General features: G+C 42.2%; 1 protein-coding gene across 1 annotated transcript in view; it reads right to left on the bottom strand.

Annotated features, from left to right (window-relative positions):
* The window catches only part of adgrl4 (adhesion G protein-coupled receptor L4), a 146,070-nt gene that overhangs the window by 21,011 nt on the left and 110,960 nt on the right, over nt 1-14,099 (bottom strand). The window contains exon 13 of the mRNA XM_059983773.1: nt 4,777-4,868. Within this exon, the coding sequence (XP_059839756.1) occupies nt 4,777-4,868 (92 nt within the window). The remainder of the gene's footprint in view (nt 1-4,776; nt 4,869-14,099) is intronic.

Here is a 14,099-nt window from a genome sequence, read left to right as displayed (position 1 = left end):
GCATTCACAAGAGAAACACAAGTGAAAGAAACTTTACGGCGAGAACAGTAAAAGCATATCCGCTGTAGTGTAAAGTGATTGTATTGCTGTTGTACTGAGGTAATTGGGCTGTCCAGGTTGCTTCGATGAACAAATGGTGGAAGGGAAGTAGCTGCTCCTGAACCTGGTGGCGTGGGACTTCAGGCTTCTACAGTTTAAGTTTTAAAGTACGTTTATTATCAAAGTATGTATGCAGTATACAACCCTGAGATCTGTCTTTCCACAGACAGCCACAGGACAAAGCAGCCAGTTATTTGACTGAACAGTACATTTCTGGAATTACAAAACAATTCTTTCGAGATACAGCATGGATCAGGCACTTTCAGGTGCACCACCCAGCAACCCACTTATTTAACCCTAGTCTAATCACAGGACAATTACAATGACCAATTAACCTACTACCCAGTATGCCTTTGGATTGTGGGAGGAAACCTGAGCACCGGAGGGAACCCAAATGTTCCCGGGAAACACATACAAACTCCTTACAGAGGACAATGGAGTTGAACTCTGAACTCTGAAGGTGCGAGCTGTAATAGCATCACACTAACTGTTTCACTACCATGGCGCCTCCATTTGTGAGAGATTGAATGTGTGGGGAGATTAGGACCAGAGGGCACAGCCTCAGAACATAAAGACGTCACTTTAGAACAGAGATGAGGAGGAATTTCTGGAGCTAGAGGGTGGTGGATCTGTGGAATTCGTTGCCACAGATGGCTTTGGAGGCCAAGTCATTGGGTATATTTAAAGTGGAGTCTAATATGTTCTTTATTAGTAAGGATGTTAAAGTTTACAGGGAGAAGGCAGGAGAATGTGTTCGAGAACGATATAGTGCAGTGGACTTGATAGGCCAAATGACTTAGTACTGTTCCTATGCCTTAGGGTCTTATGAATCAAGAGTAGCAGGGGAAAAGCCTGCAGTCATAGGGGAGGTTGTCGTAAATCTGATAGTGTCATTGGTGAGAATTGAATCTGGGTCTCCGATGTTATGAGGCTGTCACTGAGCCATCAATTACTCAAAGTTCAAGAAATCGATATTCACGCCATCAGCATGGAGCCTACCCAAATGAAAAATAAGGTGATGTACCTCCACTCTGAGTGTGGCCTCATTGCGGCAGTACAGGAGGCCATGGATTGGCATATGGGAATGGGAAGTGGAATTAAAATGGGGCACGAATATCAATTTCTCAAACATCTAGTAATTACCCCTCCCCTTCACCATTCCCCATTCCCATTGCCCTCTCTCACCTTATCTCCTTACCCGCCCATCACCTCCCTTTGGTGCTCCTCACTCTTCCCTTTCTTTCATGGTCTTCTATCAGATTCCCCCTTCTCCAGCCCTCTATCTCATTCACATCAGCTTTATACATCTCCCCTTCCCCTCTCCCAGTTTCACCTATCACCTGCCACTTTGTACTTACTTCTCCCCTCCCCCGCCTTCTTACTCCAACTTCTCCACTACCTTTCCAGCTCTGACGAAGGGTCGCAGGCTGGAACATCGACTATTTACTCTTTTCCATAGATGCTGCCGGGCCTGATAAATTCCTCCAGCATTTTGTGTGTGTTTCATATCTGCATTTGCATTTGCCTTTTGCACACAGATTGAACATGCAAGTTGGTGCAGTCTTTCATTGATTCTGTCATGACTATTATTCTATGGATTTATTCAGTATGCCTGCAAGAAAATGAATCTCAGGGTTGTATCTGGTGACATACATGTACTTTGATAATAAATTTACTTTGCACTTTGATAAGTATGCAGACGTGGTCGAGTGGTTCAGTCGTTCAGACCAAACATCAGAATGTGGAAGAAACGTGATCTAAGTCACTTTAACTGTGGAATAATTTCTGGTGTCAGACAGGGTGGTTTGAGAAGCTGCTGATTTCCTGGGATTTTCACACTCAACAGTCTCTTGATTTTACAGAGAATAGAGCAAAAAGCAAAAAAAAAATCATTCAGTCAGCTGCAGTTTTGTTGCTGAAAATGTCTTGTCAATGAGAGAGGTCAGAGGAGAATGGCCATACTGGTTCAAACTGACAGGAAAATGACAGTAATTCAAATAACTAATCGTTACAACAGTGGTGTGCAGAAGAGCATCTCTGAATACACAACAGATCAAACCTCGAAGTGGATGAGCTACAGCAGCAGAAATCCCCAAACATACACTCAGTGGCCACTTTATTAGTTGCTGAAGGTACCTAATACAATGGCACTGATTGTACGTTCAATCCTGCATTCTTGTAAGGTAGGTTTAGTTGAATTACACAGTGTCACTTGGAGCATAGAGGCAATTCATCACTGGGAAATATTTAGTTTTCAGTGTTAGCAGAGCTGTGTCATTGTTCCCTTTGGAAGCCAATGCTTATTACTAGGAGTGAGGGGAAAAGGCTGATTGTTGACTTTGCGTTTTGGAGGGACAATCCCTTCCTGATCCTGAAGTCGGAGGATATGCCTTTAGTGAGATTTAGAAACTGTTTGTGCAATATGACAGGGTTGGGCAAACTGGAAAACTGTGGATGGTAGCTAGGAGCCACAGTAGCGTAGCAGTTAGCACAGCCCTATTACAGGGCATTCCAGAGTTTGAGTTCAATTCCAGTGCCATCTACAAGGAGTTTGTATGTTCTCCCTGTGACTGCATGGGTTGTCTCCAGATGCACCAGTTTCCTCCCCAAAGATATGCTGGTTAGAAGGTTAATTGGCCACTCAAATTGTCCTATGCTCTTGGGCTGTATTCCCTGGAGTTCAGGAGAATGAGAGGGATCTCATAGAAACATTCCAAATGTTAAAAGGCCTGAACAGATTAGATAGGGCAAAGTTATTTCCCATGGTAGAGGATTCTAGGACAAGAGGGTACGACTTCAGGAATGAAGGACGTCCTTTTATAATTGAGATGTGGAGAATTTACTTCAGTCAGAGGGTGGTAAATCTATGGGATTTGTTGCCATGCTCAGCTATGGAGTCATTGGGTGTATTTAAGGCAGAGATAGATAGGTTCTTGATTAGCCAGTGCATCAAAGGGCATGAGGAAAAGGGAGGGGAGTGGGGATGACTGGATGAAATGGATCAACCCATGATTGAATGGTGGAGCAGCAGAATGGCCTACTTCTGCTCTTAAATCTTATGGTCTTATGATTTCTGTTCTCCAAGATTCTGTATAGCATGCCCGAGTTCATTTTAGTTTTGCTGGTTAATTTCTGTAATAAATCTGTGGTTTTGTTTGAACTGCTGAAGTATCTGAGATACATGCTCTCAAGTTCACTAGTGACTCTGACAGATACATTAGGGACTTTTAAGAGGTATTTAGATAGGCACACAAATGTGAGGAACATGGAAGGATATGGACACTGTGTAGGCAGAAGGGATTAATTTAGTTGTCCATTTGATTACTAATTTAATTGGTTTGGTACAACGTTGTGGGTTGAAGGGTTGTCCTGGTCTATGATCTATGATCTAAGTACAAAACAGGAAAAAGAAGAAGCCAGATGCTTTTTCTAATGTTAAGATATACTCTGAAGTTGGGTGCTTGTTATTCTGCTGAACATTATGGGCTTGCTATGTTGGTCCTGAAATGTGAACTGATACTTGTGGGCTGCCCCCAGCTCACTCTCAGTCGCTAATGCCAACGATGCATTTCACTGTATGTTTCGATGCACATATGATAAATAATAAATAGGTCTAAATCAAAACTAATTTTCACCTACCAAATCTTAAGAGCTGTAGATAGAGTGTTCGTGGAGAGGATGTTTCCAGTAGTGGGTGAGTCAAGAACTAGAGGGCACAGCCTCAGAATACAAGGACATCCCTTTAACCATATAACCATATAACAATTACAGCATGGAAACAGGCCATCTCATCCCTTCTAGTCTGTGCCGAACGCTTACTCTCACCTAATCCCACCTATCTGCACTCAGCCTATAACCCTCCATTCCTTTCCTGTCCATATACCTATCCATTTTTTTTTAAATAACAAAATCGAACCTGCCTCTACCACTTTTACTGGAAGCTCATTCCACACAGCTACCACTCTCTGAGTAAAGAAGTTCCCCCTCGTGTTACCCCTAAACTTTTGCCCCTTAACTCTCAACTCATGTCCTCTTGTTTGAATCTCCTCTACTCTCAATGGAAAAAGTCTATCCACATCAACTCTATCTATCCCCCTCATAATTTTAAATCAAGTCTATCAAGTCCCCCCTCAACCTTCTACGCTCCAATGAATAGAGACCTAACTTGTTCAACCTTTCTCTGTAACTTAGGTGCTGAAACCCAGGTAACATTCTAGTAAATCTTCTCTGTACTCTCTCTATTTTGTTGACATCTTATACATAAATAGAACAGAGTTGTGGAGGAATTTATTTAGCCAGAGGGTAGTGAATCTGTGGAATTCATTGCCATAGATGGCTGTGGAGGCCAATTCATTAGGTATATTTAAAGTGGAGGCTGATAGGTTCGTAATTAGTCAGGGCATCAAAAGTTATGGGGAGATTGGGGTTGAGTGGGAAGTTATATCAGCCATTGTGGAATGGCAGAGAAGACTCAATGGGCCAAATGGTCTAGTTCTGCACCTACTTCTTATGTTCAAAGTAAGCTTATCATCAAAGTATGTATACCATCTACAATCTTAAGGTTCATTTTCTTGCAGGCATCCACAGGAAAACAAAGAAATAAAATAGAATCCGCAAAAAAAAAACCCCATATAAAATAGAATAATTGAAAACTGAATGTGGTGACTTTAAACTTACCTAATATTTTCATAGCAGCTCACTTCTGGTTTTAACATGGAAGTGTGCCGGAACACCTTGTAAATAATGACTCCGAATGCCAGGAGATTGACCTGGAAAATAAACAAGGGTGGACATAGTAAGGCAAATGACCGAGAGTGGGCTAAAGGTGTGAGAGACAAAGGCTTAGACAAGGAAAGGGGGGCTGGTGTTTGGAGCAGCACAGGTACATAGGAAGCAAGGTTGTGAATGGCAGAGGAAAATCTTTACATCTATGATTGTGTGGCTAAGCACAGCTCCAATAGCATTTTCAAGTTGCTGATAACAGTACTGTTGTGGGCCGAGTCAATGGTGGTGATGAATCAGCATACAGGAGAGAGATTGAGAATTAGGCTGAGTGGTGTCATAACACCAACTTCTCACTCAGTGTCAGCAAGACAAAGGAACTGATTGTAGACTTCAGGAGAAGGAAACCAGAGGTCCATGATTCAAGAATCAAAAACTTTATTGTCACTCTAACCGTACATCAGCTCTGCAGGGCAGAATGAGACAGCGTTTCCCAGGAGCAGTGCAATCATAACATAACAAATGCAACACTAAATAATAAACATAACAATAAACAGCCACATGTCAGTTAAAAACAAGTTATAAGTGTCCAGTGCAAGTTAAAAGTGTCCAAATGCAGAGTCAGGTAGAGCAGCTATTTAGCAGTCTGACTGCCTGTGGGAGGAAGCTGTTTAGTAGCCTTGTGGTTTTAGTTTTGATGCTCCTGTAACGTTTACCTGATGGCAGAAGAACAAACAGTTCATGGAGAGGGTGTGAGGGGTCTTTAAAGATGTACCGTATCTTCTGGAGGCATTGACTCTGAAAGAGGTCTTGGACAGAAGGTAGGGAGACCCCAATATCCTTCTCTGCTCCCCTAACCACCCTCTGCAAGGCTTTTCTGTCGGCAGCACTGCAGCTGGAGTACCAGGTTGTGATGCAAAAGGTCAGCACACTCTCAACCACTCCTCTGTAGAATGTAGTTAAGATGTTAGTGGGGAGTGATGCTTGTTTAAGCTTCCTCAAAAAGTGCAATCTCTGCTGGGCTCGTTTCACAATCCCAGTGGTGTTCCTGGACCAGGTGAGATTGTCTGAGATCTGCACCCCAAGGAACTTGATGTTTTCCACTCTCTCCACTGTGGAGCCGCTGATGCTGAGGGATGTGTGCTCAGGCTGAAACCACCTGAAATCAACGATTATCTCCTTGGTTTTGGTGACATTAAGCTTCAAGCTGTTGTCACTGCACCAGCTCTCTAGGTGTTTAACCTCCTCCTTGTACATTGTTTTATCATTTTTGCTGATGCAGTCCTCATCGGAGAATCAGAGGTGGAGAAGGTTAGCAGCTTTACATTCCTAGGCTGTTCTAGTTCAGATCCCCTTGTGAAGAAAGCGCAGCAGCTCATCTACTTCTTGAGGAGCCTGCAGAGATTCAGCATGACATCTAAACTTTGGCAGACTTCTATAGATATGTAATAAAGAGTGTATTGGCTGGCTGCATCATAGGCTGGTCTGGAAACACTAATGCCTTTGAACGGCAAATGTACAAAAGGTATTGGATTCAGCCCTGTACATCACTGGTAAAGAGTGTATCTACATGTCAGGAAAGGAAGGTAGCATCCATCACCAGGAGCATCAGGACCCACACCACCAGGTTCAAGAACAGTTACTGCCCAACAACCATCAGGCTCTTAAACAAAGGGGATAACTATACTCACTTGTCCATACATTGAGATGTTCCCACAATGATCTCACTTTAAGGACTCTTTATCTTGTTATGTCATGTTCTTGTTATTTATTGCTATTTATTTATATTTGCATTTGCACATTTTGTTATCTTCTGCTCTCTGGTTGATCTTTCATTGATCCTGCTATAGTTACTACTCCAAAGATTGCCCACAAGAAAATGAATCTCAGGGTAGTATATGGTAATATATATGTACTTTGATAATAAAGTTTACTTTGAACTTCAAAGACATGAAGAAGAGGAGAAGGAAAAACAGGAGGGCAGCACAGGGTGGGAAGTGAGGGCTCGGTGGTATTGAACCAGAGATATTGTGATGGATATCAGTTCTGGAAACAGTGCAGAGTGGCATACTTGAAATGAGAAAGAGACACAGAAAAGGAATGGAATAAGAAAATCTGAGAAATGTCTACAGAGGAAGCAAAGTAGTGGGGATGAAGAGGAAAAGAGATAGAGGAAGTTTCACAAGTGCTGGAAGAAGATAGGGGCTAAGGTCTTGACTCAGAATGAAGCAAGATGTTTAAAATTCAGACAAAGAGTGGAAGAGTTTTAGGCCTGCCTCTGAATTTCTCTTGATTTTTCTTCAAGATTCTGGAAAATTGATGCCATTTCAAAATATCAATAATTATATTTTATTAATGAAATAATATAATAGTAGGATGGTGGGGTAGAGATATGTCTCTACCAAAGGAGGCGTAAGGGGCTCCTTCTTTATGACAGCCTGTGGGTCACAGGTGTAGCACCTTCTTAGCCCCCTGATCAGGGTCATGTGAAGCCATGAAACCAGGTGGTGGATGGTTGTTTGAGCAGCTGGTGCATATCACAAGTCCTAGTTATGCCACCAGTGACACAAGGCAGACAGTATTGATAAAGTAAGAGTATTGATAAAGGCTGGGGCCACCCATCTTGTAAAGGCACTGCCCAGAAGAAGGAAATGGCAAACCACTTCTGCAGAAAAGTTTGCTAAGAACTGGTATGGTCAGGACCATGATTGCCCATGTCGGACAACATGGCGCATGATGATTGTCAGACCACATCTCTAAAGGTTCCTCACAAATTACTTCAGAAACTCTCTGCACACATTTGCAGCCTAGAGAACGGTTGGTGATAAGGTATAAACATCAATAGGTCCACAATGTTAAATCCCAGTGTTATACAGAAAAAACATCATAAAGGATCATACACACCCTGCTCGCTGTTCACTGTCTGTTCGTCCCACTCCTATCAGGGAGGAGGCTACGCAGCATTTACGCCAGGACCACCAGATTCAAAAGCAATTACTTTCCCCAAGCCGTAAGGCTGATCAACATCTCCACTCACCAATCAATCCCTGCACATCCCCTACCACCACTACCTTATCATTTCCTGTCAGTCACTTTATGTACAGACATAGCGTCACTTTATGGATGTACAATCAATCTATGTATATAAACTATCTTATGTTTTTATATTTATTGTGTTTTTTTATTTTTGTGCTCTTTATCTTACTGTGTTTTTATTTTGTGTTCCATCAGATCCGGAGTAACAATTATTTTGTTCTCCTTTACACTTGTGCTCTGGAAATAATATTAAACAATCTTATTCAAAAATCAGAACTACAGATTGTACATACTATAAAAGTTCAGTCAATATTTAGGAACAGCTGTAATAAATAGATTTTATACAGATGGAGCTTGTCAGCCTGGGAAGGCAGTCCATCTAAGAGAGGGAAAACTCTGATTTCAAACCTCCGCTGCCTTGTGGCCATACTCACTCATGGGAAAGGCTTTGGGAGTAAACCCTGAGGACAAATCCGGAGCTGGAGTCCCTAAGGCAGTCCAATGTTGCCTTCAATCTCACTCTAGCAACTCCTGTGACGTCATCGATGCCAAGCCGTATCGGCCCTTGCCCTCCCCTTCGACAACATTGGTGGCGTGGAGAGGGAAGACTTGCTGCTTGGGCAACTGCTGGTCTCCCATACAACCTCGCTCAGGCCTACGCCCTGGAGAGGACACTCCAGACCGAAGCAAGACTTTCCAGGCGTAGATCCATGGTCTTGTGAGACTAACGGATGCCAACATCATCATCATCATTGTACAGAGTCTGAAGCATTGTTGAGAAACCCTACCACCCCTCCCACAATCTCTTTGACCCACCACCTGCAGGAAGGAGGTACAAGAGCATCAAAACTAGGACTACCAGGCTGGGTAACAGCTGCGAGACGAATGAATACCCTGCCACCACTGAGGTCTCGTCGCTAGGGCAGTGAGTTGTTAACTGTTTACTATCTGTTAACTGTTTATCTATGCTACAGACTACATGGATTTTGAATTATATTTTATTAACTTATTTGTGGTAATATTTTGTTCTGTCTGTTGTGTGTGATATACGTTTTGCAGGAGCACTGTGGTCAGAAGAATGCTGTTTCATTTGGTTGTATATATGTAGAATCAGATGACAATAAACTTGAACTTGAACTGTCATCAACCTGAAATATTAGATTGAGCAAACATGAGGAAATCTGCAGATGCTGGAAATTCAAGCAACACACACAAAATGCTGGTGGAACACAGCAGGCCAGGCAGCATCTAAAGGGAGAAGCATTGTCGACGTTTAGGGCCAGACCTTTTGAAAGGGCTAACTGAAAGGAAAGATAGTAAGAGATTTGAAAGTAGGAGGGGGAGGGGAAAACGTCCCCCTTTTACTTTCATATTTCTTACTATCTTTCCTCTCAGTTAGTCCTGACGAAGGGTCTCGACCCGAAACGTCGATAGTGCTTCTCCTTATAGATGCTGCCTAGTCTGCTGTGTTCCACCAGCATTTTGTGAATATTAGATTGAGATTCGTTTTCAGCTTCAGACTTATTTATCACACATACATTGATACATATGGTGAAATGCATCATTTACATTAACAACCAACACATTCAAGAATGTGCTTGGGCCAGTCTGTAAGCGTCATGATGCATTCTGACTGAGAGTGCCCACGGTGTTCAGCAGAATAACACAGGACACAACAAAACAGAGGAAACCAATCAAAAAAGCAACAACAGTAAATCATTAACTGTGTTTATCTCTCTACAAATGCTGCCTGATTTGCTGGAAATTCCCAACATTTTCTGTTTTTATTTCCATTTATTTATTTATTGAGATGCTGCATGGAATAGGCTCTTACTGCCCAGCTAACCCCCCAATTTGATCCTAGCCTGATCAGAGAACAATCTACAAGACCTACTAACCAGTACATCTTTGGACAGTGAGAGGAAACCAGAGCACTCAGGAAACTTCTGTGGTCATGGGGAGCATGTACAATCTCCTTACTGGCAGCAGCAGGAAATGAACCCCAGTCGCCTGTACCGTAAAGCATTGTGCTAAGCACTATGCCACCATGCCACGCCAATCTGATACAAAGGTTGAGACATTAGGGTGGGTAGCGTTTAGTGCTTCACAGGGCAAATAATTAGGGTTCCATTCCCCCCCACTGTCTGCAAGGAGTTTGTTCATTATCTCTGTTGGCACATAGGTTTCCATCGAGTGCTCTGGTTTCCATGGCGACACTAGCTGGGCTGCCATACTGCATCCTCAGACAGTGTTGGTCATTGATGCAAATGACTCATTTCACTGTATGTTTCAATGTACGTGACAAATAGAGATAATCTGAAATCTTAAATTATATTGCATCTGAGCAAAACATTTCTTAGACCACACTTGAGTATTGTGTACTGTTGCATTCACAGCACGATAACCATTGTTGATCAACAATCATTGTCGTGCTGGAGAAACTTCAGAGGAGATTCATAAGATCATAAGGGCATAACATATAGGAGCAGAAATAGGCCATTTGTTCCATTGAATCTGTTCTGCCATTTCATCATGGCTGATCCAATTTTCCTCTCAGCCCCAGTCTCCTGTCTTCTCCCCATATCTCTTCATGCCCCGACCAATCAAGAATCTATCAACCTCTGCCTTAAATATACATAATGACTTGGCTTCACAGCTGCCTGTGGCAAAGAATTCCACAGTTTCACCACCCTATGGCTAAAGAAATTCCTCCTCATCTCCATTCTCAAAGGATGCCCCTCTATTCTGAGGCTGTGTCCTCTGGTCTTAGATTCTCCCACCATAGGAAACATCTTCTCCACATCACTCTATCAATGCCTTTCACTATTTGATAGGTTACAATGAGGTCACCCTCATTCTTTTGAATTCTAATGAATACAGGCCCAGAGCCGTCAAACGCTTTTCATATAACAAACCATCCAATCCTGGAGACATTTTCGTGAACTTCCTTTAAAATCCTCTCCTGTTTCAGCACATCTTTTCTAAGATAAAGGGCCCAAAACTGCTCAAAATACTCCATGAGACCTCACCAGTGCTTTATAAAGTTTCAGCATTACAACCTTGCATATATTCTAGTCCTCTTGAAATGAATGCTAACATTGCATTTGCCTTCTCACCACAAACTTAATCTACAAATTAACCTTCAGGAATCCTGTACAAGGACTCCAAAATCTCTTTCCATAATAGTTTTTTGTATTTTCTCTCCATTTATAAGCATTTCATCTCTTTCATTTCTTCTACCAAAGTGCATGACAGTACATTTCCAGACACTGTATTCCATCTGCCATTTCTTTGCCCATTCTCTGATCTGTCTAAGTCTTTCTGTAGCCTCTCTACTTCTTCAAAACTACCTGCCCCTCCAACTTTCTTCATATCATCTGCAAACTTTGCAACAAAGTCATCAATCCTGTTATCCAAATCATTGACATACAACATAATAGAATCTGTCCCGACATGGACCCCTAAGGGAAACCACTAGTGACTGGCAACTAGCCAGAAAAGACTCCCTTTATTCCCATTCTTTTCCTCCTGCCAATCAGCTACTGATTTATCCATGCCATGGGCTTGTAGCTTGTTAAGCAGCCTCCTGTGTGGCACCTTGTCAAAGGCCTTCTGAAAATCCAAGTACACAACATCCACCTATTCTCCTTTGTCTATCTTACTTGTTATTTCTTTAAACAATTCCAACGGATTTTTCAGGTATGATTTTCCCTTAAGGAATCCATGAAATTGTATCAAATGCCTCCAAGTACCCTGAAAGGATATCCTTAACAATTGAATCTAACATCTTCCCAACCACTGAGGTCAGATGAACTGGCCTATATTTCCTTTCTACTGCCTCTCTCCCTTCTTGAAGAGTGGAGTGACATTTGCAATTTTCCAGTCTTCTGGAACCATTCCAGAATCTAGTGATTCTTGAAAGATCATTACTAATGACTCTACAATTTCTTTCAGAACTCTAGAGTGTATATCATCTGGTCTAGGTCCTTTACTTACCTTCTGACCTTTCAGTTCCCAAATAGCCTTCTGTCCAGTTATGGTAATTTCAAACACTTCATGTCCCCTGACACCGGGAACTTCCACCATACTGCTCGTTTTCATCCGCTGTTTTGTTGTCCCTCATTACTAACCCTCCAGCATAATTTTCCAGTGGTCTGATAGGCACTCTCGCCTCTCTATTACACTTTAAATATTTGAAGAAATTTTTGGTATCCTCTTTAATATTATTGGCTAGCTTACATTTTTATTCCATCTTTATCTCCTTAATAGATTTTTTAGTTGCCTTCTGTTGGTTTTTAAACGCTTCCCAAGCTTCAAATTTCCCACTAATTTTTTGGTGTAGAACATAGAACATAGAATAGTGCAGCACATTACAGGCCCTTCAGTCCTCAATGTTGTGCCAACCCTCAAACCCTGCCTCCCATATAACCCCCCACCTTAAATTCCTCCATATACCTGTCTAGTAGTCTCTTAAACTTCACAGTGTATCTGCCTCCACCACTGACTCAGGCAGTGCATTCCACGCACCAACCACTCTCTGAGTGAAAAACCTTCCTCTAATATCCCCCTTGAACTTCCCACCCCTTACCTTAAAGCCATGTCCTCTTGTACTGAGCAGTGGTGCCCTGGGGAAGAGGCACTGGCTGTCCACTCTGTCTATTCCACTTATTATCTTGTACACCTCTATCATGTCTCCTCTCATCCTCCTTCTCTCCAAAGAGTAAAGCCCTAGCTCCCTTAATCTCTGATCATAATGCATACTCTCTAAACCAGGCAGCATCCTGGTAAATCTCCTCTGCACCCTTTCCAATGCTTCCACATCCTTCCTATAGTGAGGTGACCAGAACTGGACACAGTACTCCAAGCGTGGCCTAACTAGAGTTTTATAGAGCTGCATCATTACATTGTGCCTCTTAAACTCTATCCCACGACTTATGAAAGCTAACACCCCATAAGCTTTCTTAACTACCCTATTTATCTGTGAGGCAACTTTCAAGGATCTGTGGATGTGTACCCCTACTCTATTATATGCCCTCTCTTTGGCTTTTATGTTGGTTTTGACTCCCTTGTTAACCGTGGTTGTGTCAAGTTGCCTTTAGAATACTTCTTCTTCTTCTTCTTCTTCTTCTGTGAGATATGTATATCCTGTGCCTTCGAAATTGCTTCTAGAAATTCCAGCCATTATTGCTCTGCCATCATCCCTGCCAGAGTTCTTTTCCAATCAATTCTGCCCAACTCCTGTCTTATGGCTCTGGAATTCCCTTTACTCTACTGTAATACTTAAAACATCTGATTTTCGCTTCTCCTTCTCAAATTTCAGGGTGAATTTGATCATATTATGATCACTTTCCCCTCAGAGTTCTTTTACCTTAAGGTCTTGTCTAATGTTCAATCAAGGAAAGATTAGATAGGCTGGTTTTTTCCCTGGACTAATGATGTCTGAGGGATGACCAGATAATGATATATAAAATAAATAAGAGGCTTAGATAGAATAGATAGAATAAACCTCTTGGGTAGAGATAGCAAAAGAGTGCATTCAATATGTTTAAGGTGAAAAAGGAGTTTTAAAGGTGATTGAAGAGGTAAGTGCACTATTTTTTAACACAGGTAGTGGCTGATATTGGGAACTCTCTGCCAGAAGAGATGGTAGAATCCGATGCATTCACCACATTTAAGTGTCATTTAGACTGGCATGTAAATAGGAAAGGCTATGAAATTGGTACCGGCAAATGGGATTAGTGTAACTGGGCACAAAGTTCGGCATGGATGTGGTGGGCTGAAGAGGCTTTTTCTGTGCCTCATACTTCCGGTCATTCCAAGTCATAGAGCCACAGAGGCAAATGGTGTGGAATCAAGCACTTCGAACCAGCTCGTCCTGAGGTTTTGCTCTTGTCCAGTTTTATACACTTTTGTGCAAGCCAACATCTATGGCTTTTAGCTGACAACATTATGAGTACATTTCAAGGGGCTGATTTATTTATTGAGATACAGTGCAGAATGGGCTCTTCTGGCCCTTAGTGCTGTACCGCCCAGCAACTCCCAATGTTGCCTGACCTGGTGAAAGCTCCCAGCATTTTCTGCTTTAATTTCTATTTCTATATTTTTTTTAATCTACTGAAATACAATGCAGAATAGACTCTTCCGACCCTCTGATTTAACCCGAGCTTAATCACAGGACAATTTACCATGACCAACTAACCCAGCAACCAGAACATCTTTGGACTGTGGCAGGAAACCAGAGC

The sequence above is a fragment of the Hypanus sabinus genome, chromosome 11, assembly GCF_030144855.1.
Source record: "Hypanus sabinus isolate sHypSab1 chromosome 11, sHypSab1.hap1, whole genome shotgun sequence".
NCBI lineage: Eukaryota > Metazoa > Chordata > Chondrichthyes > Myliobatiformes > Dasyatidae > Hypanus > Hypanus sabinus.
Note: the sequence above shows the minus strand (reverse complement) of the source record. Positions and strands in the feature narration are given on the sequence as shown.